The following is a 26,383-nucleotide window of genomic DNA, read 5'->3' as shown; positions in this document are numbered from 1 at the left end:
AAAGGAACTCACCATTGCCCAAACCCCAGAACCAACAAACTCCAAAAATATGAAATTGTCATAATGATGTAATAGGAAGTTCTAAAAGGTTGTTTGTGTTCAGTAAAGAAAATAGGGTTAAGTTTCCTGACACCACTGAGATAGACAGTCAGATTGTTCAAATAAAAGTCCTTCAGGCAGATATTCTGCTTGGATTCACCCAAGAAATGTGTGCTGGTCCCTGCTAAGTGGGGCGATGTGACTGGGCAAAGGGAAACCCAGAAATGGTTGTACGAGCGACTGAGCAGATTCACCCGGAGGGAACAGCAGGAAGGCCTGGCATTTCTTAGTCTTGGTTCCAAGCAAATCAAATTTTAAAAGGAAACAGGCATCTAACGAATGGAATTAATTACAAACTCACTTTCTTCCTCTTTCTCTTTTCAAGATTCTGCTTTTCTGCTAGGGACTTGATCGCTTGGATCCACGCATCAGCCATGCGCCGGATGCGCAGCCTCATCCACCGGAACTCTTCATGCTTCTTCATCATGCTGTAGAGAATATTAAAATCCGTACGAATTTCCGCCTAGAAACAGAAATTTAGTAGAAAGGAGTAGAAAATGAAGTCAGAACGCATAATGGTTTGCATGAGGTGACATCTGAAAACTTGAAAGAGGCACTCAATTAAATACAGGGCTCAAAGGGGGTCTTGGCAGCGCAGCTTTTCTTTAAGGTCCCGGGACTGCAAACTAAAGCAAAGGCCTCCGACTGCTCAGCTGCCACAAGGGACATCATTTTAAAAATGAGAACTGGGAAAGAAAGCACAGTCACCGCAAAGCCCTGAGCTATGTTAAAATGCATTTTTTTATAATGAGTATGTTTGATGTACCTTGAAATTTTTTGCACCTGAATTTATTGGCCATTTCAATCTACTGCAGGCAGCAGGGTCCTGGGAAAATGGAAGTCAGTTCTTAGCAGGCTACCTGGTGTTGTGAAGGCTGCCAGAGACCTCCTCTGTCCACACAATGAAGAAGGGAAGGAAGCACATGCGCCTTTTCCAGTTTTTTCCCAGACCAAACAAACGAAAGTTCATTACTTTCTAAAGAATTTAAGAGCCAGGAAGAACATTTTCCGATCACAACTGAATAAAATTTAAAATTCAGGCCAGAGTCATGTAAAAGCCAGGAAGAACATATTTGTCACACAGCTGCATAGAACCAGTGATTAAAATAACAGAAAAAATAAGAACACTAGTATTGGTTTCATGTAACATCTAAAACATGCTGAATCCAACTTTCAGCAGTCACTGTAGTTCATTTTAAACACTCATCTATCGGATCATGGCCCTCCCTGACTCAACAATTTCCCCTGATTCCGGTGATGAAGCGATGGGCCTTGGGCCAAATCCCCCTCGCTGCCTGTGTTTGTACATGAACTTCTATTGGAACGCAGCCACGCCCTTTCGTTTACATCTTGTCTATGGCTGCCCTCTGAGCTACAAAGTCAGAACTGAGTAGCTGTGACAGAGACCTCAGGGCCTACAAAGATGAGAAGATTAACATCTGGCCTTTTACAGAAAAAGTTTGCAGATCCCTATCTGAACACTGAAGACTTAAGCTTGTGATGTGGCATATAAAACCTTTGACAGTTCCCCTAGCTACCTCTCCAATCTCACTTTCAAATATCCAAGCCTTGTCCCACTGAACCATGCATGTTCTACTCCCTAAAAATGCTGAACTCTTATACATGCCCTTCTCCTCTCACATCAGACACCTTTATCTCCTTGACCCAGTAGAAACTCATTCGTCATTTTATTTTTATTTATTTTTTCTTTAAATCTTTATTGTTGAAAGTATTACATATGTCTTTTATCTCCCACTGACCCATTCAGCTCCAGTGTCATCTCTGCAGTATCTCATGGCTGCAGGCTGAGACCACAACTTCCTCATTAATTTCACGGGTCTGTGTTCTAGCATTTACACAAGCGTGGTCACTTTTACAACCATCACCCTCATAGGTCACAGGGTGCCTCCACAAGGTGTTAGTCACAGCACTAGCCTGTCACTTAGGAACCCTAGCAGAACTGCTCAAGAAATAGATGCGAACGAGCTGACTGATGGGTGTAGAGCAGTGGTTCTCAACCTTCCTAATGCTGCGACCCTTTAATACAGTTCCTCATGTTGTGGTGACCCCCAATTTCATTGTTACAAATTGAACATAATTAAAGCACAGTGATTAATCACAAAAACAATATGTAATTATATATGTGTTTTCCGATGGTCTTAGGCGACCCCTGTGAAAGGGTCGTTCGATCCCCAAAGGGGTCGCGACCCACAGGTTGAGAACCGCTGGTGTAGAGGTTCTTCAGTTTACCGCTATTTCAGATCACAGCTAGAATTTCTAGAAGACGCCACATGTATCAACTGGCATTAGACACAAATCGCAAGCCCAGTAAAAGGTTTCCAAAATCACTTACTAATGAATTATGATCAGCTTCCTCGTAGGGATTCTTTGCTCTCCAAGGTAAATGAGGACACCAATTTTCAACCTGAAAAATATAAATCGGAGACACTAAGGACGCTGGCTCATCTGGAAATGAATTAATGTATAAAACACACTGAGCACAGTTCCTGACACACCATGAGCACTGTCTGTAAGCAGGTTATTGTTATTAGTCAGAGTCCATGCTTTCAGCCAGCAATCCAGAGACAGGTGCCCTCTCAGACGAAACCCTAATCAGCAAAGGCCCGAGGAGTATATGATTACACGTCACATCTGTCCTTCACAGTACTTCACAGGGACTGATTCCTTAATCATTTAATCCCCCATTTCTACACCAGGAGAGGCGGGTCTCACGGCAGAAAGTTAAAAGACTTGAACATTCCCTCCGGGGAATGAGAATGAGAGGTGCCTCTCTGACAATTTAGCAGAAGGACAGGAATGGTTTGTTATCTGCTGCGGCATGTCTGGAAGGGAAATCGCGTGACATTTGAGCCACAGGACTCAGTCATTTATCTCAGAATTAGGAATGCAGCTGATGGTTTAAGGTTAATTGATCGTGGCTTTCCCTCATTTTCTGGCTGTTCACTTCGCACCATCATAAGGAATAAGATGGTAAAAACTATTGGAGAAAGAGATGAAAGGAAAAAGGAAAAAGAACCCTCAACGATTTTGTGAGAGCCATTCTGGAAGATGGATTGTTCTGTCAATGCACAAGAGTTCAGAGAGTTGGGGGGAGGAAGAAAGAGAAAGGAAGGACGCCAGGTTTTATAAGAATCACTTCAACAAAGGTTATCAAAGAATATTGGGTGAATTCACAATTTCTAGTAAAGAAAAAAGAAAAAATGCATTGGGTAATATTGATGTCTGACCTTGTGTCAAAACTGACCATACAGCCCTGGCGGGCTTCTCAATGGTTAGCGCACCTGCCCAAGCACTGAAGGGTCTCAGGTTTAATTCCTGGTCAAGGGCACATCCCTGGCCCTTGTTGGGTACAGGAGACAATCAATCGATGTGTCTTTCTCCTCTCTCTCTCTCCTCCCCCCCATCCCTCCTTCCTTTTCATTCCATCTAAAAAAGCAATGGAAAAATATCCTCAAGGTGAGGATTAACAACAACAACAACAGCAACAACAACAAAAAGCCTGGCCACACAATTCTAAGATAGCATATCACCCATATACTAAAACATAATGAGATTATTAAAGGTAAATAATAATCGGCCATTGAAAATAATGTTTTTCTCTGGCCAGGAGGACCTACAGAAACAAAGCAAAAGCAGGAGGGCGGGGATGTCCTGGGAAGGTCACTGAGAAAGCAGGAGCATGTGTGAGACCACAGCCTCCTGGGTACCAGTAATGCAGCGTCAAACGAGATGGTGTCTTCCAGCTGTGGGTGATTCTCCAGGAAACAGTAGTTTCACTGACCTAGAAACTGTGCTTAACGCAAGGCAGCTTTTACTAAGACCAAAATAACTGGGTGGTTTGCAGGCAACCGGCTGCCTGCAAATGATCTGCAAGCGATAAGCAGAGGGCAGCGAGCTTAGGGGAGGGTAGAATCCCTGGATAGGAAAAGTGCAATATTCTCTTTTCTTCTTGCAGAGTAAAATTAAGCTTTACTGCATTTATGAATGACTCCAGAGGCTCCGAAGGTCTCCCCAGGAGGGAAGCTAAAATGGTTTTTCTCATAAAAAAGGAAAACACTAACTTGCTTTGGATGCCCATGTCTAATTACTGAGCCCTTACAGCAACATCACCATGAACAGCAATATCAGGAGCTCCACAAATGAGAAAAATGAGGGAAAACCAGCAGAAAAGAAGCGAGCAAGAGGATGAAGCCCGTTAGTCTGGTAGCACCGCACACCTCAGACCTTGCATTGCTAGGCTAGACAAGATTACTTAGTTCAAGTTAAATTTTTGTAAATGGACTCAAAGAAACATTGCTATAAAGCATGTTTATAACATGAAGGTGTCGAATGGATTGCAGAGCAATCCTTCAACCCCACACTGAAGGACGAGGATGCGCAGGCAAGGGCACACATCACAGCCAACCTCACCCCGAGTGACTAATGTACACAGCAACACGTCGGTATAAAAAGATGAAACACAACTGTGAATAAAGAATATCAACCACAAGGAGAGACATTCGTGAGATCAGATACCGGTAAGGGGAAGTACATTCCCTCCTCACTCTTCCGCCCTAAGAAGGAGCTTCCAAAACTTGCTCTGATGAAAATACAGTCCAAGGTGATCTTCTAAAATATGACTTCCCTACAGAATACTTGAGGCTCTAATTCCTCTTGGAAGCTGGTCATTTATCTCAGTTCTTGTTGCTCTAAATGACTGGATAATGCTCTGAACCGCTTCAAGGACAGCCTGGAAGCATGGGAGGCGGAATCAGTCTATTTCGGCTTTTAGCAAGAAATCTCACTGTCACATGTTCATGGTCCTGGAGGAAAGCCCGATATGAACACCTTGACCCAGAATGAGGAAGGTGAGTTTTGAGGTGGTTGTTTTAGCACAGTGATAGGATAACTGGTTGAGAAGATAATTAAATCAAACATTAACCAATGTCTCCATGGGGTGCGGGAAGGGGTGGGACCATATCTTTCTGCAAGCTCCGAGGATGGCGAGGACTGGGAGGAAGCCAGCACTGGCATTAACTCCACGCATGAACCAGCCCTCCCATGAGCAACCCTCTCCTAAAGAAGAGTCACTCATAACACTCAGGGCACGTCTGGCTCAAGGCTAATAACTCAGCCTCCCAATCCCTGGCTCCTGTCTGATGTACCCGGACAGCTTTCACACGTGTTACTCCCAGCATAGCATCCTACCAGGAAAGCTGGACCCCAGAATGAGCTCACTGCCTTCCTGATCTGGACGCTCTTCTATTTCAAATCACTCTTATCCTCTCTCCTCTCCTCCTGTGTCTCAGAACCCCACTACTGTCCTAGGCCAGCCTGTGGCCTGCCTCCTTCCACCGCTGCTTTGGCCACACTGTCCCCACTGTGACTCCCGGTGCTCCCCGGGGACAGGATTGTGTATTTGCCCTCGGGGCAGGCACACGGGGCTGTGGTGCTGGACCCTACCACTGGCCACCCCACCCCTGCCTGATTCTCGGGCCTGGCAGTCTTGCCCCCTCTCCCAGGGTCAGGACCGTATATCCTTAAAATAGTCCACAAATCACCACAGTAAGTCCAAGACTTGAAAACCATCCGACTTGGCAACACACAAAAGAATCAATTGAGAGGAGCACCACTCTAATAACCTTGGATTTGAAGACAAAGCTCCTTCCATGGAAACTGACCTTTTTAGTGCACTGGCCTCAGGCAACAAAATGAAGAGGCAGCAGAAACAGAAAAAGACCAGCCAGGCTAGACCTTAAGAACAGGAAGAGGGCCCCGTAAATTGCTTTCTCGAGAGAGGAGGTAAAAAATTTAACCAATTTGATTTTGACACCCCTCCTCTCAATGATTTAAACTTCTTTGATCTGAGAAGGTTTTGCAGCTTAATCATCAGCAACATGAACCGAAATCCCTCAACAGAGCTCAGGTAGGTCACACGGTCAAGGTCTGTACGATGGACAATTCATTACACTACAGGGAGAAAAAGGCTGGTAGATCTGCACACAGCTCAAATTGGAATTTAAAGGGGGAAAGATGCAGCGAAATGACAGCAAGAAGTTGAGGAGATTTGACGTATATGCAAGTACTTAGGTAACTGGCATAACTCTTTATAGTTAAGTTCAATTCTTCTGAAAGAATAATGATCAGACTCTATTATGGCTTCTTGTCTCTTGATTAATGTTAAGAGTTTTTGCTTTAATGGATCAGTGACATAGTTTCATGCTGTATTTTTCAGAGTCAAATGCAATCAAAACTAAATGAGAAAAATGCATGAGAAGAAGCCTGAGATTATCTCTGGATGATGATGAGGGTGCTTTTCATTTCCTTCTTTGTGCTAATCTGCATATTATGATTTTTACAATAAAGATTTATTAACAGAATAATTTCTTAAGGAGTTCTATTTTATAAGCATCCAATCATTTACTGAGGTTCACGGGATGTCAGGGTCTCTGGAATCCTATCCTATCCTATCTAATAATAGACAAACATGGTAATTGACTGTACCTTCACTACGCCTCCCATTGGCTAATCAGCGCAATATGCAAATTAACCACCAACAAAGATGGCAGCTAATTTGCATCCTGCAGGCAGGGCGGGACAGCGCCATCCCACCTGTCCCACTGCCATCCGGGCCTGCTATTTGCCACCCAGGGTGGTGGGGCGGAACAGCGCCATCCCGCCTGCCCTGCTGCCATCTAGGCAGACCCGGGGCATCTGGGTGGGGCAGCAGCGATCGGCCGGCCCGCCCGGGTGTCCCGTGTGCGACCTGACCTAGGGCGTTGGGGCGGGACAGTGTGGCTCCTCTGTCACCCCAGCTTCCTCATCACAGCTTCCTTGGGGGCCTAAGCCTTTAGTCGGACATCCCCTGAGGGCTCCCTGGCTGCCAGAAGGATGTCTGCCTGCAAGCTTAGGCCTAATCCCCCGGGGAGTGGGCCTAAGTTGACAGGTGGACATCCCCCAAGGGGTCCTTGACTGCAAATGGGCTCAGGCTGGGCTGAGGGAGCCCCCCCCGCAGTGCACAAATTTTTGTGCACCGGGCCTCTAGTATAATAATAAAACGGTAATATGCAAATTGACCCTAATGGCGGAACTACTGGTCGCTATTACGTGAACTGACCACCAGGGGGCAGATGCTCAACGCAGGAGCTGACCCAAGGTGGTCAGTGCGCTCCCACGTGGGGAACTCCGCTCAACCAAAAGCCGGGTTGAAGGCTGCGAGCACAGCAGCAGTGGCAGGAGCCTCTCCCACCTCCTCGGCAGTGCTAAGGATGTGCGACTGCAGCTTAGGCCCGCTCCCCTGAGGTCTCCTGGGCTGCCAGAGGGCGCAGGCTGGGCTGAGGGACCCCCTCCCCCCAAAGTGCACAAATTTTTGTGCACTGGGCCTCTAATCCTATATAATAAAAGACTAATATGCAAATCGACCAAATGGTGGAACGACTGGTCGCTATGACATGCACTGACCACCAGGGAGCAGATGGTCAACACAGGAGCTGCCCCCTGGTGGTCAGTGCACTCCCACAGGGGGAGTGCTGCTCAGTCAGAAGCCTGGCTCACAGATGCTGAGTGCAGCAGCAGTGGCAGGAGCATCTCCCGCCTCCACGGCAGCGCTAAGGATGTTCGACTGATGGCTCCTGGACTGCGAGAGTGCACAGGCTGGGCTGAGGGACACCCCCCACACAGGGGGAGTGCTGCTCAGTCAGAAGCCTGGCTCACAGATGCTGAGTGCAGCAGCAGTGGCAGGAGCATCTCCCGCCTCCACGGCAGCGCTAAGGATGTTCGACTGATGGCTCCTGGACTGTGAGAGTGCACAGGCTGGGCTGAGGGACACCCCCCGCCCCCGAATGCACGAATTTCGTGCACCGGGCCTCTAGTAAACAAATAAGGTTGCATCCATTCCATCATTCAATCCCTGAGGCGCCCAGCACAGATTAGATCCACTTTAAAGGCCACACTTGGCAAAGAAGAACAGAGTAGGAAAGAGGACTGAATATGGAATCAGCCAAATGGATTATATGCCCATCTTTACAATTAGGAATACAACCTTCAACCATTTGGCTTTCAAGTCTTCTCATCTACAAAATGAAGAAATTGTCTGAGGTGTCCTCTTAATAATTCTAATATGCTACAAGATCTGAAAAAGGTAATTTTACATCATCCTGTCATGCCAGTTGGTTATATATCAAAAGTACAGCTGACTATAAAGCTGATACAACTATTATACATCTATATGCATATACACACACTGATAACATATCAAATGAAGTTACTCATTAAGGTGTATGCTTAAAAAAATAAAATAAAATAAAAGAGACTTCTCTATCCCACTCCAGCCCTGGCTCACCTCCCTTTTAAAGTTTAAAAAGCAACAAAATGGTACAAGATAACTAGACATGTAAATGGTCCAGCTCCCTAGGCCGGTCCTATGCACCAGACAACTGAGCTCATTAATATTTTTGGCCAAACTGCTTGTTAGAAATGGATGTGTATGGGCCAGGTGGGGAGACAAAGATAAGAATAAAGGCACACTATATGAAGTCAAGCACTAGGCTAAGCACTGTACACATATTATTTCATTTGGTCTGTCATTGATCCTCTAGGAAAGGCCACTAATCATGCCCAATGAAGCCACTGGCACCGGAGGACCCATGGCTGAGCCGGAAGCCATCTGCCACCCCAGAGCCCGTGCGCTCCATCCCCACACAAAACCCATAGAAATCAGACATTTGGTTCCTCTAATCCCATAAGCACAGTCCAGTCTTCATTATTAAGAGTGTCACTGCCTAAACCTTCTACATAAAGTCCTTCAAACCGGGTTTTCTGTGCTCCTGCTGCACGGCAGGGCTGTAAGTTGCAATACTGCTCCCTGTTATGAAACTCGCTTGTCTGTGCAGCAAGTGGCTGTTACAGCCTGAACTGGATCACATCCTACACTAACTCAAACCCTCAGCGGTTCTCCTGGCACCTAAAATTTATACTGAGACCCTAGGGAATCTGACCTCCACCCTCACACCGCCTGCCTCGCTCAACCTGCCCTCCACACAAACCCTCCCTGCACATCAGAACGTTTCTCCCTTGAAGGGTTGCCAGATTGGGGTGGGCACGTATGTGTGAAAAGCACACCCAGTTAAATTAGAGCTTCATGTAAACAATGACTTTTTTAGTTTATGTCACACACTTATTGTTTAGAAAAAACAGTGTTTACCTGAAAGTGAAGTATCCTCTATATTACCTAGTAACCTATACCTCAGGCGCTCCACACAAACCCTCCCTGCACATCAGAACGTTTCTCCCTTGAAGGGTTGCCAGATTGGGGTGGGCACGTATGTGTGAAAAGCACACCCAGTTAAATTAGAGCTTCATGTAAACAATGACTTTTTTAGTTTATGTCACACAATTATTGTTTAGAAAAAACAGTGTTTACCTGAAAAGTGAAGTATCCTCTATATCACCTAGTAACCTATACCTCAGGTGTCTGCATTTTCTATTCCTTCCAGAGAGTTCTATGCATCACTCCTTGATTTCCACACTATGCTCCAACTCTTCCTCAGGAAGCCCTCCCTGACCTACCTACCTGGTTATGCTACATCCGCACTCTCCTTTTCCCGGGGGCACTGCCACGTGGAAATCACTTCATGCACTGGTTTACCAGTGTTTGCTGCCCCGTCCGCATGCAAGCTCCCTGAGGACAGGAGCTTCCCATGGCCTGTGCACTGCTCATCCTCAGCCCTGAGAATAGGGCCGGGGCATGGAGGTACTCAGCCATGATGCGCTGAGTACTGAATGAATAAATCAAAACATGACTTCAGCACTAAAGGTATTCATGGTGATGATTCTCTTTTCCGTTTATGTAGCACCTGTCCATTTCATCACTTTGTTAAAACCTTTCAACCATACAGAGCAGGCGAGGCAGGCCTGACCTTGACCTCAGTGAGGAGAAACCAACTGAAAACTGAAGGGATGCTCTGGACCACCGAGGCAGGAGGTGGGTCAGATGGCAATCAGGTCACCTGTCTTCTAAAACACTGTCCTGCTGCCCCGACCACGGCAGGCAGGAATAATGCGAACAGAAAGTACGGACCCTACCACGTGCAAAAAAGAACCAAGGGCTGGAGAGATCCATGCAAGTTCTGCTCAGGTTGTCAGGGAAGGGGCAGATGTAAACAGAAGCTGCAGTATGTTTTCAACCTGCCATAACACCAGCAGGGCTCTAATGAGAGCATGTCAGTTGTAAAAATTCATCCCAACCCGCTATAGGAGAACTGTCAATTTTCCTTTACACAGGAGAAGCAGCGAATGAATTCCTCTGGAGTCAACCACACAGACAATGCACAGAAATGCTTCTCAATCAATCCCCCACTGGTATACGTCCTGCTGCCCACTGCGTAGGGGCAAACTGGCCCCCAGGACCTGTCCAAACTGAGGGCACTTCAACAGCCAAAATCACCCAATTTATAGAAGTAGTTACATTGTAGAAACCAGGGATATAGCTCCTCTTTTGTGTTGATGTGCAATTTTGCCTAAATCATAGATCCAGGCAAATAATTCTGAGTGACAATGGGAATAAAAGATGGGCAAAAAGCTGTGCCTTCTAATATAATTGGTTCATTCTGTTCTAATAGCCTTATGTGATCCCTTGTACTCCCTTATAAATATAATATTAAAGAACATTATATTAAAATTGTTCATAAGTGCTCAAAATGCCCCTGCTTAATATCTCAAAATGAATGTTTTAGTAGATTTTAATGTAATAAATTTTACAATATGTTTTTCCAAAATTAGAAAGGTGACAACTGGGAGATGTTACTACTCAGATCATGCAAACAAAAAGCTATCATCTATTTATAAATTGTTTTAAAAAGAATCATTCATTCAATAAACACGTTTGCCAGGCACCATTATATCTGTGAAGAAACAGACAAATCTCTCTGGAGATTACTTTCCAAGCACTTGTTCTTGATGTTGAACGTTGATGGTCACCCCAGGACCTTTGCATTTACTGTTACCACTGTCTGCTGAATAAATAACCCTGGCCGACATCTGCACCTCTTACTCTCTCTACCTCCTGGTGTTCATACAACATCCTCTCCTCTTCTCAGTGGAGCATTTCCTGACCCCTCCATCTAAAACAGACACCATCACTATCGTGAGCATTTCTTCCCTCCCTCTCCTGCTTTATATTTCTCCATGCACTTAACTAGAATATAAAAGATATATAGTTTACTTTTTAATTTGTCTGGCTCCTCCTACAAAACATAACCTTAATGAGGAATGTTTATCTTTCTGTTGGTTGTTATAGCCCCTGTACCCAGAAAACCCAAGAGCTATGAAGGCCCTTGGCACGCAGATAGTGGCTCAGTGTTGCTTCCCACTAGCAGGAAGTGAGGTCCTTCGAGAAATGGTGGATTCCAGATCTAGGGCATAAACTGTGTAAGATGAACCTGGAAAAGCTTATGATACCAGGTAGCAAAAAACAAACAAACAAAAAACTATTACAAACTACGAGAGTCATGGCAAGAGGACTCAGAAGACAATACAAAGCAGCTCCCTCTGGCTAAGGAAGGGGCAATTTGAGAACCAGTAAGAAAATAACTGAAATATATTGAACATATCAAATATGTTTCAATCAATGACTTCATAATGATGATAAAGTGTACAAGTGAATGAATAAATTATAGTCCATAGTGAAGATGCTAGGAAAACAAGAGAGAAAGAAAAATGATTTTCTACACGAACTATCCCTCAGAGTAACCAAATACCAGATGAGGAGTAATTTCTCTTCATAGAAGTATTCCTGAAAGATTAAGAAGGAACCCAGGCACTGATCATCAAGGACAGATAACATCACAAAAAGAGAGATAACCAGACATCAATGTGCCTCCTGACAGAAGGACAGAGTATCATCCAGGGAGTGAAGTACTCTTACAAAAAAATATTAAGCCTGACTCAGATCAAGCCTCAGATCTAACCATCAATTTACAGGAAATACAAAAGGCTGGGAACCAGGCTATACAACAACATGGGGATGGAATAAAATGCAGATTATAACAAATTCTCTAAGGCACACAAAGAAGTTCCTTCAACAAAAGTCACAAGGAGGGAAGTAAAGAGATGAGGGGAACCTAAAATTAAAGAGAGATTTTAGAGATACCAACTATTGTAATATATGGTTCTTACTTGAAAGTCAATATAAATAAATAAACTTCGATTTACAAGATAGCCTAGAAAATGTGAATACTAACCTGATATTTTATGAAATTAAGGCATTATGTTATTTTTTTATATGAAATGGTATTGGCAGTCATAATGGGAATAGTTAAATATTTTAAAAGAGTCTATTTTAAAGTTACTTATTGAAACATTCACACATGAGATGACATTTGGAATTTGCTTCAACATAATGGAGGGTGGAGATTATTAATGAAATGAGATTGGCCATGAAACAACAATTACTGAATCTGAGTCATGGGCACAAGGGGGTTCGTTACACCCTTCTTTTTCATATCTATTTGTAATTTTCCATATTAAAGTTACCATATTAATTTTAAAACATAAAAATTTTACAATTATTTTATTGGCATACAAAAGAAATTACAAGAGACAATATTCAAAAGTTTGTTAAAGAAAAGCAAATTGGAGATGAAAGCACTGAAGCCTCTATCTGCCACATGTATTCCAAGGAGCAGAGATGATGGTTTGGGCTTTGGCAAGTCCTGTCATTTCTAATTTTTGTACGGTGGAGGCCAGCGCAAGGAGTGGCAAATATAAATGTTGTAGTACCTGAAACTTACCAACAGGGGTGTCACTAAAAAGATAAACTTAGGAGAGGAGAAAGGTTGCCGGGAGAGAATTGAGAGATCAGTTAGGCTTACTGGTCTATAAAATCAGGACTTTTTTTTTTTAAAAAAAACCTTTTTCTAAGGATGTCTTAGAATTCAGGTAATAAGAGCAACAAAAACACAGAGATGAAAAAGATACAAATAAAGGCTGAACTAAAAAAGGGAAAAGATCATAAATCTCTCCCCCCACCTCCTTTACTGCCAAGAAATATTATCTCACAGAAAGGGAATTTCCTATTGCAAATGCTAAACATTTAAAAGGTGTGTGTTGGTGTCCTCAGGCAACAGTCTAGTGATATTTTTCAAGTACTCCTGACTTGTCCCAAAATGTCAGGTATGTGTTTTTTCATTCAAGTTTTCTCCTGCAACCTAAATAGTCAGTTCTTTGTTGCTGCTCACTTTGACAAATTAGTCTGTGCAACACCATTTCCAAGTTATCTTTAGCAGCCAACACAGCCCATAAATCCAAATCATTGTGCTGGTTATTAGGATTTCATTTCATGCTCGCATTCACAAACATTTAAGCTTTCAACCTTTGCTGTTGGGCATTAATCTTGGCATTAATCAAGAGATTAAGTATGCTGAATTTAAACTCAAGGTTAATAGCATGCTCAGCCAATATTAGTTTTACATATTGCCAAGGGAGAACAGAAAGAGGCAAAGACCTTTATGCCTGTTGTCCATGCCATAGAAGAAATAGACTGATGAGTAAGGCATGAAATTGCTTCTTTGTTTCTTTATGAGCGAGTCACACACACATGCATGCGTACTCACTCATTCAGTCCAAATTGGCATTTGAAGCAACAGCCTGTACACATCCTAAGATCCAGCAATCAATCATTGGGCAATTTGATTATTTCAGAGCAACTGTAATTGCAATGGCAACAGAAATGCTTAAAAAAAAAAAGAAACCCAAAAAACCCAGCACAAACAAATTAAGAAGTCTGGAAAGGTATGATGATTGCTAGTTGCTAGAATAATTGTATAAATAGAAAAAAAATGTCTGTGTGTCTAATATATCAGAATCACCTATCAATATAATATCAACAGGGGGAAAGACATTCATTCTAAATTTCATAAAAGCTGAAAGCAGTAAAAGGCTTGGCGTAGGGCTAAGTTAATATACTTGAAACAATGACAGAGTAATTACTTTATAGGGCCTTGTCTCTATAATGGAAGTTGTTACATGGTTCACAAAAAAAGATACAGAAAATGAACTGCCCAATGATCTGGAAATGCAAGGTGGCCTAATTCATTCAGTCCCACCACCTGGAATGACTGAGCACATGGTTTTCATGAGTTATCCTCAGGAGAATCGGTGCTGTTTCTTTCATGGTGGGTAGGGTATCAAAATTGTGAGTATCTGAAAATTAGCAATGAAGACTGATTCATGGGAACTAGGTAAATGAGAGCTATATTTCAAACACAGATGCATTTGAGCATAGAACTGAGTGCAAAGCCAATGGCAGCAAGTCACCTAGCTGAGTTCAGTTTTACTCTGACATGAAGGGGCAACAGTAATGAAAGTGCAGAAGTACTGGGCAACATATCCTCCCAGAGCCTCTGCGACTGTCTTTCTATTACTCAGAATCGGGGAGAGGTTTAAATGACATTGTGTATTTGAGGTGTCTGGCGTATAGTGGGGCTGAATAATGTTTTATTCTTCTGCGACCCAACAAGGGTAAGGACTAAACTTTTATTACCACATCCAGTCCCTAATAAAGTATTACATAGCAAGCATCTGTGGGGGCTATGTAAGGGGAAATGGCTTTACTTCCTGGAATTTACCAGAAATGATTTGTAGACTACAGATTGGCGAGGGTAAAGGTAGTTTATAATCCTATAATTCAGTAAAAGTTGGCACACTGAGACACCCAAGGGAAAGACAAATGAAGGAACAGTGTCATCTCCTAAGACTGGTCTGAATCCAAATGCTTCAATTCAACTGGTGACTGACTATATGGGAGGCATTTTATTTCATGTCCTTTTTTATCTGTCAAAGTTCTGAAGTTAAACATAGAAGGAAACAAGAACTGGCTTTTCAATAAGTATTAAGAAAAGAATAAAAGTCACTGGTACACCTGTTGATCAAGTACACATCAAATGAAGATGTCTCTCTTAATCATTTTTTCCAAATACAAGAGAAACCTGGCATATGATACAGGTTAAATGAAGAAGGAAAGTTTCAAGAAATCAAGAGGAAAAAAATGACAAAAAACAGCACCACAAATCCTTAGATGTTGTCCAGAATTTTAAAAATACTAGAATGAAATTAATTGGCTTCAGAAAACATCTCTAATAATTTCATATTAACAAAGGTAGGGGTGCATACCTATTCCCTTCATCCAGCTCACAACCTGAATCAAACACAAGTGTCCTATCCAGAAAAAAGAAGCCACGGGAACAGCTAAATTTCTACATTACCAGAAGTCAAGGAATCTAAAATTAAATTAGATTCTGGTGAATGAGAACCAGAAATTGATTCTAATTCAGAAATGAACTTAAGGTCCCACATAAAATGTCACAAGCATGTGATGCCCCACAATTGTCCTAAAAAAATAACAACATTAAAAACCATAGAAATATTATAATGGGGAATGAATGCGATATAGCATGTGATGCCCCACAATTGTCCTAAAAAAATAACATTAAAAACCACAGAAATATTATAATGGGGAATGAATGCAATAAACTACTTATATTTGTCTGACAAGCCATAGAATAGAACTAAAATGAGAATGTACTAACCAAGTAAGATTATAACAATATTTACATAAAGCTATCCATGTTAATCTGAATAAATGTTAAACCCAGCTTGTTACTCTAACTGATTTTTCTCTCAAAGCTAGAGCTTGAATCAAATATTTTTAGTATACTTTACAATTCTGGATTTTCTGTTCCTGTTTGAACTTAGGAAGCAGCCTAGCCTCAAGGCCCAGTTGACACCAACCACTCAGTGAACAGGAATTCCATTTCCAAAAATGCCCAGATGGCCAACTCAAGAATGCTGACCATAAACATCCATATTAAGGCCTATGGGAAAATGTCCTGCACAGCCTATACATCCTGCACGTCCAAAGCCCCTCCCACTAATTTCTTTGTTCTGCTTTCCCTCTCCAACCTGGTAAAACCCTAGCCTGCCCTGAGATGTTAAGATGAGTTTTGGAATGAGGGTCCCTCATCTTCTCAGGTTGCCGGCACTTGAATAAACCTCTTTCCTTCTCACCAGCACCTGTCTCACGAGTTTGGCTTTTGTTGAAACAGGCAGCCAAACCTGGGTTTGGTTATAGTATCAGTTAGGTTTATTGTCATCTATCTGGCAGGCCCATATACACTCAGGAATCCTCAAGGTCGGATCCTTTCAAAATAAACAAACAAAATAAAAACTATTATTTTACAAAGAAGCTGAGACACAAAGAGGGTAAGTAACTTTTCCAAAAGCATAGAGTTGAGAAAGAATCAGAAACACAAGCTGAAGTCAGGTACGAGGTGCTCTGTAAGTCAGTACTTCCTACAGGAGTAGCCATATTGGTGAAATTCTCCTCTTAACTCTTATAGGGTACCTATTGAGATGCTATGATAAAATGAAAGTTTTAAAAGAACAGTTTCAAAGTTATTTTCAGGTTAAAACACTGAAAAAGAAGTCCCTAGTTGTCTTCCCAGAAGAATTATTTCCACCCTCCTGGTTAAATTACCTGCACCCACTCTTCCTCTTCCATTATCCTCTTAAGATTATGAATGCATAGCAATGTGCCAAGAAAATGAGTTCTCAGTAATTGTTGACAATCAATGAATATCATAGCTGTTCAATAAGTGCTCACTGAACTGAATTCAACTGAACAAAAAGAAAAGTTCAATCATCTGCATAAGAAGAGATTGGAATAGAACCATTTCTCATCTCTGAAAGGAAATACCCAGGCTCCACTATTAAGTATATATGATCTATTAGGTCTCTCTACAGCTCTGTCTGCTCCACATCCTCGAAATTTACCTTCCCTGGAATCTCACTATTCTCTCCTCTTAGCTACATCTTCCCTTTAGGAGAGTGAGAATAGGGTGGCAGTTTCAAAGGAAGGGAACAAGGTCACAAATAATCACAGTCCTTTTCCATTTGGTCCATTCTCTCACACCATCCGAGAAGGCAAAAGGCTGGAGTGGGAATGTAGGGAACAAGGTCACAAATAATCACAGTCCTTTTCCATCTGGTCCATTCTCTCACACCAAAATCCTCTACCTTTACCTCAACAACCCACCCCAGCATTCCAAACTCTCAAGAAAGCATGAAATTAGCTCAGCTTGTCAATCAGGGAGCACAGTTGGACTCTAGCTAAATTCTATCAAATGGAAGGGGAAGAAAACTTTGGAAAATTAAACTGAACGAGGAACCTTTTTCTCAGGGCAGGCAAGGCGCTTCTAATGACTTCTCAGTGGAGGGAAGTTCACCAGGGACCCTGGCCTTCCTCCTCAGGAGAAGATGGGCCTCAGGCCACCTAAGCTAGAAACATTCCAACAAGAGCTACAGAATCAATGTGCCAGCAGCCTGCTAATGAGGAGCATCACACACCCAATTCCCTGTGCTTCTAATTTCCAAAAGGTATTTTAACTGTCATTTGATCTGAGGATTCCCAGGATCCCTGTAGGGTGGCCATGCGGCAACCTGTCAAAAAACAAAGTCTGCCTGGATCTTACAGAGGCAAGAGAAGTGAAGGTGTAGGAAAGGGACAAACCCACAGAAGCCAGGGCCACATGCCCTGAAGCCCTATTGTTTGGCCTCCATCCCCCAAAGCTGTCCCTGCCACTTCATGACACAGAAAAGAGGCACCTGAGTCCCACAAGAAAAACTATGGGAAAGCATTTCATTTGGCCTCATAATAGAGGCATTCTCCTCCTTGCATGGCAGCTCCAGGGAGCAGTTATTCACTAGTGGTCAAAGGGCAACTACATACAAAACTGGGGGAGAGAATAAAAAAGAAATGGCAGCCGAGAGCCTGCCAAGTGCACATCCTCTGAAATTAGCCAGCACCATTTCCATAAAGGTGGAGGGGAAGCCAGCGAGTTTTGATTTCCTACTCAGTTCTTACGTGTACCTTGCCTGGGATAAAGTCTTAACTCTATTCCGCTACTTGATTTTCCTAAAGATGACATAAGATCATTAAAACATGTGATCTATAAAATGATCTGCAACTCTTTAAAAAACTGCTATTCAAATTGAACGGTACAAGTAAAAATGAAATTCAGATAAGAAGGAGAAAATTAACTCATTCTGTAAGTAAACAGCTAATTTTGCCAACAAGCACAGGAAAAGATGCTCAGCATCACTACTTATTAAGGAAATGCAAACCAAACCACAATGAGATACCACCGCACCCTCATTAGGATGGTTACTATAAAAAAATAAACAAAAAACCCCATAACCCAGAAAATAACAAGTGTTGGTGAGGATGTGAAGAAACTGGAAACCTCGTGCACTGTTGGTGAAAATATAAAATGGTGCAACCACTTCGGAAAAGTTTGGAGGTTCCTCAAAAAACAATAAGGAGATTCACCCTATGAGCCAGTCATTCCACTTCTAGATATATACTCAAAAGAACTGAAAGCAGGGTCTCACAGTTACGTGCACACCCATGTTCACAGCAGCATTATTCACGATAGCTAAAACGTGGAAGCAACCCAGTGTCCATCAACCAATCAGTGGATAAGCAATATGTGGTATGTAATACAACAAAATATTGGTCAGCCTTAAAAAGGAAGGAAATTCTGACATAGCTACAAGATAGATAAACCTTGAGAACATTATGCTAAGTGAAATAATCTAATCATCAAAAGACAAATAGTGTATAATTTCACTTATACAAGTACTTGGAGTAGTCAAAACCATAGCAAATGATGGGGCTGGAAAGGAATAGAAAAGTACTGCTTAATGGGCACAGTTTCATGTTTGCAAGATGGAGGGTTCTGGAGGTGGATGGATGGTGGTGATGGCTGCTGGGCAATATGAATGTATTCAATGTACACTTAATGGTTTAGGATATTACATGCATTTTACTGCATTTCTTTTAATGAGGAAAAAAATTAGTTAGCTAAACCTGCTTTTCCCTCAAAGAAAAAAAGTAATCCTCCTAGGGCCGTGGTCGGCAAACTGCGGCTTGCGAGCCACATGCGGCTCTTTGGCCCCTTGAGTGTGGCTCTTCCTAAGCCTTAGGAGTACCCTAATTAAGTTAATAACAATGTACCTACCTATATAGTTTAAGTTTAAAAAATTTGGCTCTCAAAAGAAATTTCAATCATTGTACTATAGGGTTAAGCCTCGGACTGACCTGTTGGCAAAGTCACAAACAGGTCTTCCGAGTTAAACAACCCAATCCAAGAGGTGGCCTCTGATTTACATGCGCTATCATTTAAAAAATAAAAAAGGGGGAATTTGCCGGAAGCCAGTCCATCCTTGCTGCTTGACACAGTCGCTGCAGGGAAGAAACATCTGCACAGCATATGTTTCAAGGGACCTGGCATATATGGCATACTGTTCTTAATATGTTTGCTCCCCTACTTAGCGCTATGTGTTTTAACAAAGGTCACCTCTCCTGGAAAGGTTGTTTCCCCAGGTGGGGATTTTTCCCTGGAGTTAGGGATTAACAGGACTAAGGAAGGGAATCAGTAAAACCCCTTAACTAAGTGCCAGGCAGGTAGTTAATCACTTTAACTATGAACAACCTTGGAATGGAGATAACAAATGCCCTAACCTTTGGAATAGAATGGATAGGATTAAAATCAAATGGTATAAATACAGATGTAACAGGACAATAAAGGGATCAACTGAACCCTGCCTCTATGTCATTCCTTCTTCACTGACTCCGTCCACACCTTTGGGGAACCCCTGGACCTGCTGGGGCTGGACCCCAACACCTATATAGTTTAAGTTTAAAAAATTTGGCTCTCAAAAGAAATTTCAATCGTTGTACTGTTGATATTTGGTTCTGTTGACTAATGAGTTTGCCGACCACTGTCCTAGGGTGCAGAGGAAAGTAATGAAGAAAGAAATCACAGGTCTATCATGTAAAAACATTAGCTGTTTTCAAGCTCTTCGAATTCTGGGCGTGGCTGCACAATCTGTTAACCACATCCATCCACCCCTCCTAAGCCACTCACCTCACTGAGGTAAATAAAAAAGGAGCAGGTGGACCCATCCACTCCGTAATCTGCGTAGCAGGGATCCGAGCGCCACATATCTTTCATCCACTGAAACAACAAGAGCCAGGTAAGAACGCCTCTGAATGGCCTGTTCCTGGTGACCCGCCCACCTGCTGATAGAGAAGAGGGCATAGGTATGGCTCGAGCTGTGGCCTAAGCTCAGTCGCTTAGCTGAGGTCAGGATGACAGACGCTGAGCCCCTGCATGATCCACAGATGCACTGACCTGAGCTGGCCTTGGCAGACGTGCTTAGTTAGAGTGGAGAGAGGCCGGGGACACACCAGGCAGCGAAACCCAGGAGAGGCAATGGCTAGGAGAGTTTTATCAAGAGCAGGTGCCTAATGGGACCCTGCACCCAAATCTCCTCTGTGCAGAAAGCTGGTGTCACCAGCGTAGCAGTTTCTTTCGGGAAGAGGACATGAATGAATGCGGGAGTCCCAAAAGGAGACCATGTGAACGTTTCTGGGGTTTGGTCTCCCCCTCCTAACTGTACTCTGGAACCGAAACTTTTCTCTGGGAACAACTGAGCAGGGGAGTGGTCTCCCCAAGGACAGGCCATATAAACAAGGTTTTTAAAAATGTTAAGATCATGGTCAAGTGTCTCTGGGTATTCAATTGCAAATGCAAATATGACGTTTAAATGACAACCTGGAGACCTCAGAAGTGGGGCCCCAGGGATGGGAGAGAGATCACCTGCTGGAACCTGGGGACATGAGGAAAGGCTGCTTCAAAGACACAGAAGGGGACCAAGCTGGTCCAGGCTCTGTCAGTCTGACCAGTTAGAGCCACTGTTGACTACTCCCATGGAGTTGGCACAGCAGGGAAGAGTAGCCATGGACACAGCCCCAAACAAGCAGGACTGCAGCAGCCCTTACATGACTCCCTTAAAGGGCTCGCTCTCCCTTTAAGGAAGGGCATGCAGAATGAGGACGATGGAAATAAATACACATCACTTGACCTTACCTTGATTTTCCCCTCACAGTGGGGGTAGCCATCCATAGGAGGCAATACACATTTTTCTTGAGCTCCATTAATGATATCTGTAAAGGATGAAAAAGAACAAAGCATACCATGAAGTTTATGAAAAACAAGCCTAACATCCATGCTGTGACCCATGTAACCTCCAGTTGGCAACAGGTCTGACCTGACCTGAGGAGGCCCACCTACGGCTGACCAGAAACCTATGATGTGTGTGGCCCAGCTTGGAAGGGTGAGCTACACCAGTGGTCGGCAAACTGCGGCTCAGCAAACTGCGGCTCGCGAGCCACATGCGGCTCTTTGGCCCCTTGAGTGTGGCTCTTCCACAAAAAACCGACTTCTGCGCATGGGCCACGAAGTTTCAATCACACTGTACATAGTATTTTGTGGTATTTTGTGGAAGAGCCACACTCAAGGGGCTAAACAGCCGCATGTGGCTTGCGAGCCCCAGTTTGCTGACCACGGAGCTACACCAACCAGAGGGGCTGCTTGGAAATCTGCAAGTGGGAAACTGAGCAACCAAAGAAATAGGGAGCGGGAAACAAAGCCATGGGCCCCACCAGGTGATGCAGACAAACTGAGGTAACGAGCAGCTTCATGAAAATGCGTGCTCCAGCAGAGGCAGCCAGCAGGAGAGAGGTGAGCAGAACCCATGTGGGGGGAGCAGAGAGCCCTGAGATACGGCTGTGATGTAGAGCCTCTTATGGACCCAGTCCTTAAATTGCCTCTAAGATCTCCTTACTGCTTCAAATATTTCCTCACCACAAGCTCCCTTTCTACTAACTAGCCCAAGTGCATTCCTATTCCTTGTAACTACAGAGTAAGAGTAAAAAGAATGCCTTTAAGAAGCTTTCCGTTTAGTGGTGAACAACAGATGAATAATTAAACAGCTGAGCAGCATGATAGACACCATGCTCAGGTAGGGCAAGGGCAGGACGCCCACCCCACCCTCTAAGGGTCAAAGAAGGCTTCCTGGGTCCAGCACAGCTTGGCTGAGGTGTGAAGATGAAGTAGGAGCAAGTCGGGTAGGGACAAGGTAGAGATGGTGATCAGGTACCGAGGTGGTTCCAAACGCAGGGGCCACCCTGATGGAATGACAGTGTGAGGTGCGGGGAGGTCAGACAGGACAAGCAGGCAGGGCCCAAATTGGAAGGCCTTAGCACCAAGATCGGGACCCTGGTCCCTGTGCCAAGGGTGGGACAGAAAGGCTTTGAGGATGGAATGGTTGGGTCAGACTTTTGTGTAGGAATGACCACTTTAGCAGGACAACCCTAAACCTACACGCTTCTCTTTTTGGACCTACTATATTTTCCAGAACTGCAGGGAAAATGTCACCATTCCTTATGCTGACAGTTTTCCATCTACAAAAAGTACTAATAATAAATTAGATCCCAAGCCACAATACCATTCGACAATGGTACACAAGTGGTATTGGTGGCTGCTGGGGCTGAAAGGGGGGTTTTGGTGGTATCTCTCCCTTGAAAACCAGTTCTTTTGATAGTCTGAAGCAGAGATATTTTTTTAGCTCTTGATTCAGTGTTTTCAATGAGCATTCCACTTGCTAAGGATAACTAGAACATAACACCAAAATCCTCCTTATCATAGATTGGAGGCAGTGCCATTTAACAGTCAATATGGAAGGTACTTAGCTTGTCGAAGCCCCTGTCTCCCCCATCTATAAAATCGGAATAACCATACTCTGCTTCACCCAGCTCCCATTTACTAAGTTAACACTCAAAAAGTCCGGCACTGCTAACAACTGGTACACAGACCAGAACCCACACTTAGAAGCTGGCATTTGCTATGCAATCGGACACAACTTTCACTCACCACATGCAGGAAAACGTATTTCGAGTGCACAGTCACTCTGGAAGCACTCTCTCTCTCACTTACACATAAGGGAACTGCCGGCTCCAGAATCCATTTATCGAATAGCTGGTCTCACCAAAGAATAGGACGCTTCTCCATACCTACCGCACCTATCACTAGCTTTAATTCGATTTTTCTGTGACACATTTACGAAGCAAAGCAGCAGCAGAGGTCCCAAGGAATGAAGCCGGGTCTAGAACAGCTGGGAGCAGGCAATCAGACATTTAAGGAGACACTTAGGTAAAATGCCCCCTTAATTTACATGCTCTCCCAGTTCCGATGTTCAGAGCCAGAAGTCCACAAAACTAGAAGCTGCTGAGTTGGAGGTGTGATGTGTGGGGTAGAAGGGACGAACAGGTCCATGAAGGTAAGCAAGCAAAGCATATCTGCCGACAGTGTGTGCCCTCCTCATCAGGAGTCATGTCAAGGGGAGGCAAACATTGCCGGTGAAGGACCAGGTGGTAAGTATATGAGGCTCCGCAGGCCACACGGTCTGTCACAGCCACCCACTCTGGCTTGTACCAGGAAGGCAGCCACAGATGATGGGGAAGAACTAGCCTGGCTGTGAACCAACAAAGCTGGACTCACAAAAGCAGGCACAGACCCCCGTGTCTGCTCTGCCGAGAGTTCCACAATGAGGAGCCTCATTTCTGCTAAGTCCTGTTGAAAGGGCCTTTTCTAGGACACCTGTTGGCATCCTCTGCCAGGAATGCCCTTCCTCTCACGCTATGTGCCCTCCACCCTGCTGCACCCAGCCAGAGCCTTCCTTCTGTAAGCCTTGCTCCACACCACCTGGGAAGAAGCAGTCCTACACTCCTTCCCATGACCAGGCAGGGCTTGGTGCTGACCTCCTAACATCTCCCCTGGCTGTAACAATCGCACGGTTTTCTCTTCCTTTGCCCATCGCCCCTCCTTGAGGACTGTATGGGAAGGTAATGCCCTTCTGCTCCTCCACCAGGCACTGGGTAAGTACTGCTTGGCGGAATAAACAACCCCTGCTCCACCGGCACCCTGGGCCTGACTGCTCAGTGAGAACTGGGTGGAGACCCCTGCAGGAGCAGGGCTCTTACTGCTCCTCCACTGGCAGCGTGTCAACGTATCCAACAGGGTCTCCTGTGCAAGTCCACTCTCTTATGATGAATTTTCTATTTAGTTCCACAGTGATGGGTGTGAATAGACAATGACTTCCACAAGCTCAGTTTACAGGTTTGAGGCTCTGCTGTAGGAGAGATCTGTGAACGGGAGAAGCAGGCAGTGTCCGCCTTCCCGGCGAGGGCAGAGCTGCTAGGAGTCCCACAACTGGTGGCCTGACAGGGCGCTCCCCAACTCCCAGCGCCTCTCAGAGAACAGCTCCCCATGTTGTTTTCATCACAACAATAAAGACTCAACAAATTATGTTCTTATTAGTTTGTGTCCACAGAGCACTGTCCCACCTGTGGAAGAGCCTCCGATGCATACTAGTAAATTTGGTTAAAAACCAAAAATTCAGGTTCATGTCATTGCCTTTCAGGAGCGATTTAGCTTCCTGTACACAGGCTTCTTGAACAGGAGAAGACGGGATCCTGCAAGACAAGTTACTAGGATCTTCTCCCTGTTACTCACCCAGAGCTCTACAGCATCCTAGTTTTTCCTTTTTAACAATGAAAGGGCATGGGGGGTAAGAGGGGGCGCGGGGAGGGGGTAAACAATGAGGCTCAGCTCTGACTACTGATTGGGTTCAGTTTCACCCCTCACTCACCCACAATGGCAACTTGCACCAAGAACTTCACTTGGGTACTGATTCTACGGTGTTGTCAACCAGGCATTACATGAACGACAGATGACCAAGATAGGAAAATCCTGTTGTTTAATCTATCACCAATACCACACACTGTAGGAGGGCACAAACCCTGGGTTTAATCCAAGAGGACACATTTCCTGTTCCCCACAATGCCTGCTTCTGGAAGGACACGTGCACGGCAGGAGCAGGCACAGCAGTCGTGTGTGCAACAGATCCACAGCCGGGCTCCTGTCCAGTGTGGAGCCAGACTCTCCAACAGCCCTAAGGTCTGCACATACACTGAGACACATACAGAGAGAGACAACAGCATGGCAAACACATACCAGGAAGCCACGGAGACAAAGAGAGATGGAATCAGACACACAGTTTTCTTACTTGTGCTTTTCTCTGCCTCTAAGGAAGGAAGGAAAGTGGGGACAGAGGAGGGCAGGAAGGGCAGAGGTGATGGGGTCTCAGAGGGGCAGTGAGAACAGAAAGGGTGATACAGGAAAGGAAGTGGCCCGGCCCATCTGACTCAGTAGTTGAGCATCAACCTATGAACCAGGAGGTCACAGTTCGATTCCTGGTCAGGGCACATCTTGGGTTGCATGCCTCTAAGGAAGGAAGGAAAGTGGGGACAGAGGAGGGCAGGAAGGGCAGAGGTGATGGGGTCTCAGAGGGGCAGTGAGAACAGAAAGGGTGATACAGGAAAGGAAGTGGCCTGGCCCATCTGGCTCAGTAGTTGAGCATCAACCTATGAACCAGGAGGTCACAGTTCAATTCCTGGTCAGGGCACACCTTGGGTTGCAGGCTCCATCCCCAGTGGGAGATGTGCAGGAGGCAGCCAATCAATGATCCTCTATCATCATTGATGCTTTTGTCTCTCTCTCCCTCCCCTTCCTCTCTGAAATCAATAAACAACAACAAAAACAGAAAGGAAGGTGAACGATGAAAACCTCCCTCAATAAATCACCTGCCTTTCTGAAGTGCTGTCACATACACTGTCACACTGTACACTAACCACATCCTCCTGAAAAAAGAAGATAGTTAACTATCCTATAGTTGGAAAAGAGAAACTTTAAAATCCTCAGCATCTACTTTCAAACTCAGCCTGCAGTCACCGGGAACATCCCTCCAAAGCCTGCTGCTTGCCATGTGCTGAAATGTTAGCGCTGTACCCTTGAAAGACAAGGTCTGTACCCACAAAGTGCTCACCACACGGTGCTGGAAGTGGTACCACATACAACAGAGCAAGGCCCACGTCAGCAGACCCCTTCCCATGCACGGCGTTCGGGACGGCAGGACAGCCATCCTCAGTGCAATGGCCCAGTACCCAAAACAGCACCAGGCACACTGGGGACTTCATCTATATATATAAAGAGCCGGGGCCATCGCAACCGAACAGATGACCGAATGGACGACCGAACAGGCTGAGTGGGGCGACAAGGCCGGCAGGGGGGATAGTGAGGGACGACCAAATGACGGAACAGCAGGCTGTGTGGGGCAACCAGGCTGGCAGGGGGGGCAATGAGGGATGATCAAACGAGTGAGCAGCAGGCTGCATGGGGCGACCAGACTGGAAGGGGGGTTAGTGAGGGATGACCAAACGAGTGAACAGCAGGCTGTGTGGGGCGACCAGGCCGGCAGGGGGGTT

General features: G+C 44.6%; 1 protein-coding gene across 2 annotated transcripts in view; it reads right to left on the bottom strand.

Annotated features, from left to right (window-relative positions):
• The window catches only part of MGAT5 (mannosyl (alpha-1,6-)-glycoprotein beta-1,6-N-acetyl-glucosaminyltransferase), a 302,502-nt gene that overhangs the window by 122,167 nt on the left and 153,952 nt on the right, over positions 1 to 26,383 (bottom strand). For both annotated transcript variants that reach the window (XM_005868854.2, XM_005868853.2), the window contains 4 exons: positions 21,087 to 21,163; positions 20,082 to 20,171; positions 2,453 to 2,524; positions 401 to 562 (listed from right to left, as the gene is read on the bottom strand). In XM_005868854.2, the coding sequence (XP_005868916.1) occupies positions 401 to 562; positions 2,453 to 2,524; positions 20,082 to 20,171; positions 21,087 to 21,163 (401 nt within the window). The remainder of the gene's footprint in view (positions 1 to 400; positions 563 to 2,452; positions 2,525 to 20,081; positions 20,172 to 21,086; positions 21,164 to 26,383) is intronic.

The sequence above is a fragment of the Myotis brandtii genome, unplaced genomic scaffold (assembly GCF_000412655.1).
Source record: "Myotis brandtii unplaced genomic scaffold, ASM41265v1 scaffold278, whole genome shotgun sequence".
NCBI classification, from domain to species: Eukaryota; Metazoa; Chordata; class Mammalia; order Chiroptera; family Vespertilionidae; genus Myotis; species Myotis brandtii.
The sequence above is the reverse complement of the archived record's forward strand: the minus strand, read 5'-3'. Positions and strand labels throughout refer to the sequence as shown.